This window comes from Ailuropoda melanoleuca, chromosome 12, assembly GCF_002007445.2.
Source record: "Ailuropoda melanoleuca isolate Jingjing chromosome 12, ASM200744v2, whole genome shotgun sequence".
Taxonomy (NCBI): domain Eukaryota; kingdom Metazoa; phylum Chordata; class Mammalia; order Carnivora; family Ursidae; genus Ailuropoda; species Ailuropoda melanoleuca.
Genome location: NC_048229.1, coordinates 44,911,156 through 44,916,586, shown reverse-complemented (window position 1 = coordinate 44,916,586; position 5,431 = coordinate 44,911,156). Strand labels below are relative to the sequence as shown.

General features: G+C 51.1%; 1 protein-coding gene across 2 annotated transcripts in view; it reads right to left on the bottom strand.

Annotated features, from left to right (window-relative positions):
• Nucleotides 1–1,009: 1,009 nt before the first annotated feature.
• Nucleotides 1,010–5,431, bottom strand: part of LOC117795266 (protein C19orf12 homolog) — a 5,022-nt gene continuing 600 nt past the window's right edge. The window contains exons 2-3 of one of the 2 annotated variants that reach the window (XM_034639214.1): nt 3,098–3,334; nt 2,393–2,569 (exon numbers count right to left, since the gene is read on the bottom strand). In XM_034639214.1, the coding sequence (XP_034495105.1) occupies nt 3,099–3,334 (236 nt within the window). In that variant the 3' untranslated portion in view covers nt 2,393–2,569; nt 3,098. Of the gene's footprint in view, nt 1,092–2,392; nt 2,570–3,097; nt 3,335–5,431 lie in introns of those variants that run through there. The other variant, XR_004619179.1, reaches the window with a different exon arrangement.

Below are 5,431 nucleotides of genomic sequence, written 5' to 3'. Positions count from 1 at the left end.
AGGGTCCCCAGCACCTGCTACAATTGGTCTTTCTCTTTATTCCCCCATCGCATGCACGTACGTGTGAAATTGCTGTGAGGTGAATAATGTGTGTGGCGCAGTCTACCGAATTTCATATACCATCCCATGTACTACTTATTAGATTGGCTATGACATCGCCACAAAGGCGGTGTGGCTGTCCCTGCTGCTCTGCACTGGGCCAGCTCCGTTCTCTCCTGCTGCCATGAACAGCCGTGCTGCGAGTATCCTTATTTCTTCCCATGGGAATGATTTTATGGCAGTGTTTTCCCTGCAGTGAAATGTGTTGCCTGCAAAGTATATACAAAGTTATGGTTCCTCTGACTTTTTTTCTTCAAATCACCCTCCCGGCGGACGGCATCACCATGTACGTTCTCCAGTGCTCTATCTGCGTGTGCGTGTGCTCCGTGTGTGTGCTCCGTGCGCGTATGTGTGCACGTGCATGCGGGTACGCGTGCTCTGTGTGTGTGTGCTCCCGTGTGCGTACTCCGTGTGCGCACCTGTGCATGTGTGTGGGGGTGCGCGTGCTCCCTGTGCGCGTGCGTGAGCTTCGTGTGCATACGTGTCCGTGTGCTCCGTGTGTGTGAGCATCCGTCTGCATGTGTGCGCGGTGTCTTCTTCCTCAGGTCCTGCCACTTATGGGTTTGAGCATTTCTATTTATTTTTACCAAGTAATTGTTACGTAACAGATGCTGCCTGGATATTAAGCTGGAATTTGCTTAATTGTAGTTGAGAATGAGGAACGTCCTTCCCTTAAAACTCACACAAATTAAAGAAAGCCACCATCTGAAAAGTTCAGAGAAACGCTTTTCTGCTCCCTCTAGTTGCCAGCATTTGGGGTACCCATAGCCGCCCCGAGGCTGCGAGTCAGCTGGACGGACCCCAGCTTCACCTCCTGACCCACAGTGACCACAATCGTCCAGGAATCCTCCCCTGGCTAATAAAGCCATTTACCTCCTCCAACAACTGAAAACGCATCAGTCTGTCCCCCTTCCCTGCGTGGTGTAGACGAATCCTGGCATTTCCTAATGGCCACATGTTGATTGTTCAGGGTGAGAAACATTCTGGTTTATCTGCAAAAAAGGTGGCAGGAGACGCGGCCGATGTTCTGTTCATGGCTTATTAAGACCTCAGGAAGACCCCAGGCCCCCTTCCCAGGGGATCTCATAAAAGGGCCTCCTGGTGGAGCCACATCCTGGGCTGGCAGGTGAGCCAGGAAGGCAGGGAGGGAAAAGAGAAAGGATGCGCCTACTTGTCCAGCAGATGGCACCTCTCAGTAACGAATGGGGAGAGGACACTTCCTTCTAAGCCAGGAGCCCCAGTCCTGACAGCCCCCCGCATTGCAACACACCCCAGTCATGCTTACTTCCAAGCCAGACATCTCAAAAAACAGAAAAATAAAAAAGTTCATTCCAGCTGAAAATACACCATCTGCCTGGAAACAGGCATCTGCTGGTCACTGTCGCATCAACACCCAAAGCAGGTTAATAACCGGCCCAGAACAGATGGTTTCTTTCTATAATTACAGGGTCCCCCCACCAAGGCTTCCTCCTCAGCTGCCTCCTTGCCCTGCTGGCAGCCCCCTGCTGTTTCCTGGCCACCCCGCTGCCACTGCCCAGCCAGCCACCAGGGGGCCAGCCCACAGCCAGCCCTCTGCTCAGGCCAGGACCCCTCCCCCTCTGCTGGGAATCAGCCCCCGGGGGCCTGGGGGGCTTTCAACACCACCTGGGAAGGTGGCGATCAGCAGGTGACCTCGGCCTTGTCACCCCCACTAGCAGAGAAATCTAATCAAACCAAGATGTTGGTAATCACCCATCAAATCCACAAAGGCTTAAGACACTATCATCCTATTTCTTGGTGAGGGTGCAGTGAGATGTGTACCCCAAACCCCAAACCCCGTGGCAGGGAGAGTGAATTATCAACATCACTGTCTAGAATGAATTATGACTGAATATAAGAACCTTGAAAAATACTGCATACTTCTTAACTCAGGATTTCACCCTGAGGAGTCTATCAAAAAGTCTATGAGAGTCTAAAATACGAACAGAATGTTAACACAAAACTGTTCACTGCAGCAATGAAAACCAGAGCAGGGAAAAGGCTAAGTAGGATGGCATAGTATACAGCCATGACACATGTTTACAAGGAATTTTAAATTAAATCACAAATGTTATTTAATTTTAATTGGTAAAAGCATTCAAAGAGGTCTAAATAGGAAGAATGTAAATATGTTGGAAATGTGCAGACATAGCATTAAAACTTTTACAAGAAACTTACCAAATGTGTAAAGAGTGATTTCTTGGGTGGTAAAATTTGTAGTGGTTTCATTATTCTTTTCTGGATGGTTCTAAGCTTTCATGAATAGACACTGACAAATAAAAGGAAGTGAATTGTTTTCAATGACTAAATAAAAACCGAGTTAAGGAATGCACAAGAAATCGGTAGACTGGCTGTCTCTGAGGAAGGGCCTGGGGCTGGAGTTCATGCTGCAGGAAGCCTTGCTTTTCCATTTGTACCATCTGAAGTCTTCTAAGTACCAGGCTGGTATTACCTATTGAAAAATAAAATAAAATTTTTGCAAAGGAGACCCAGAGTAAGAATAGTAAAACCACAGAAGCCGAGAGGAGAGCCTGAGAGGAAAGCCAGGAAAGATCTTTCACCTCCTGGGGGAGACAGGACTCCAGGTCTTGCCTGGCCTTTCGGGCCCACCACCCATCACAGTCACCCCAGGACCCAGCTGGTCCAGGGTGGCTTCACTCAGCAAGGCCTGCTCCCTCTGACCTGAAACTGGTCAGGAGTTGGGTCGGGGTTTTTCCCAGGAATAAAGGCAGGCAGGCGAAGGGAGGGACTTCAGGGGACATCACTGCAGGGCCTCTGAACTAGGACCCTGTGTTCCCTGGGTCTGGAACAGTTGGGCCCAACACATGAGCAATGAATGGGTGAGGCTTCCCCCAACTCCCCAATCACCTTCTATGAGTTGGGAGAACCATGTGATCGGCCGACCACCCTGTGGGTCAGCAGAATCCTCTAAAAGAGACCCCCGCTTCCCAGGAGAACCTTCGCAGTCAATGTACTGAACCTTAGCCTTCGAGGAACTTTTCCAGCAGGGCCAGCAGCTGCTGCTTCATGGTCTCATTGTCCATGACCTGCTTGGTCAGCTCCTTGGGGTCCATCCACTCCAGGTCCCCGAGGATGGCGGTGGCTTCATTATACAGCTTTTGCTTCTTATCAGGCGGCAGCTCTGTTATCATCTGAGGAATGGGCTTACGCTGTCCATTGGTCGTTGATGCACCTAACAGACCCCCGACAGCCCCCCCTAGAAAACAAGGAAGGTTCAGTTAGTTGGTTCGATTAGTGCTCTTGCTGGGAGCACGTTCACCGCCGTGACGAGTGGGCGCATTCCCACGTGAGCCAGACCGGCTTGGCTTCGTGCCCGCTCCACCCCACCTTGTGGGGGGGCAAGGGTTTATGGGGTCTTCAGTTCATTTGACTCAGATATTGACACCCCAACGTGCCTTCCCTGAGCTCTGCACTCACAGATGCAGTGCGAACCCTCTCCCGCCGCACAGCTGTGCTAACGGGAATCGTCTCCAGGGCCTGCAGGTTTCCTGCTTCCCACACACGCTGTCCTCGTAAAGCAGAGAGCGAACATGCAAGTGCGTTTTCAACGGGAATCATCTCAGTGGTGAGGCTGAGTTGTCTCCATAATATGCTCTTTGCCCCTGAACTTCGGAAATTTCCAGGGAAATCATTTGGCTAAAGCACCCTGGGGACAGAGGAGGAGACCTTGACTCCGAAGCAACGGTTTCTCCTGCCAGCCCTCCAGAGCTCTATGATGGTAACTACAAATACAACTTCCTCAATACTTCTCTTCCTGTGACCCCGAAAAGGCATAACCGTTATTATTAAAGGTAAATTTATGATCAAATGTAAGGTGCGTGATGTTGGGACTTGAAGCCCTATGTCAACGGAAAGTTCTATGTGACCAGGTGGGTCCAGGGCGGCCACAGGAAGGCACCCTGGGGCAGGGGTCTCAAACTCAAAGGCCTTCAGGGGGCAGGCAGGGGGTTGAGAGGAGGGAAGAGGGCTGAGTGAGCCCGTGGGTGATGGAGAGCTGGGTCCCTGTCTAAGGGGCGGTGGCTACCCCTCGCCTGCCCACTGCTACCACTCGGAATGCCAGATCTGTATCCTGAAAAATGTCCCAAGATTTTTTAAAACGAAAATTTTAATTGATTTTTATTTATTTGAGAGAGAGAGCGAGAGAGAGAGAGAGAGAAAAAGAGCACAAGCAGGGGAGAGAGAGAAACAGGCTCCCCGCCAACCAGGGCACCCAATGCGGGGCTCGATCCCAGGACCCTGGGATCACAACCTGAGTTGAAGACAGATGCTTAAATGACTGAACCACATGGGCACCCCTAAAAAGTTCGAGCTTTAAATACCGATGATCAGATATGAATAGATGCAGCCTGGCTGGACTTAGTGACTCTCTCCGATAGAGCAGAGCGTGGAAAGTGGGACACTAACGTCACAGTGGAGAAAGCTGGCACAGAGCACCTTAACCAGGTGATCAAGTTCGACATCGCCAGCGAGGCCTGTGGATGTCACACGTCCCTGGAATGGTGCTATGAGACACGCGTCCACCTGTGTCCTCAGTAAGCTTTCCAAAGGTCCCTAACCCCGGGCTAAGCACGAGAAAGCCCTCAGGCAGACCCAAACGGAGAGGCATTCTACAAATACCTGCCCAGTACTCCTCAAAGCTACCCAGGCCATGAAAGCAAGCAAAGTCCGAGCAGCTGTCACAGACCCGGGGAGACGACGCAGGCATGAGGATTAAATGCACTGTGATAGCTTGAGCTGGATTCTGGGACAGGAACACATCAGTAATGCAAAAACTGGCAAAGTACAAATAAAGCCTGGAGACCAGTTAGTAGTGATGCATCAGTGTTGGTTTCTTACTTTGACAAGGGCACCTGGTAACACAAAATGGTAATGTCAGGGGAACAGAAGCGGTGAGGGATACATGGGAGTTCTCTGCACGGTCTCGCCAGCTTGTCTGTAATTCTACTACTATTCCAGAATAAAAGGTTTATCTGAGAGAACAGATCCCAGGCAGAGAGAACCGGATGTGGGCTGGACCCCGCCAACAGGCAGTAAAGCCTGCACCTTCTCCAGAAGACGGGTGTGGAGGCATCTGGAAGCACACAGCTCATCTGGGGCTGAGCCCAGGCCAGCATCAGGCCCTGGAGGCTGAACACCGCCCCTGGTCAGCCTTCCCCTCTGCTCCAAAACAGGGAGGATTCGGGGAGGGAAAACCAGTCATTTACAAGTTTTACTGAACTGTTCCCACGACACCCACGAAGTGTTAGAGCCGAGAGTTGCCCTCATCTGCACTAAACCGTTAGGAGAACCGCAA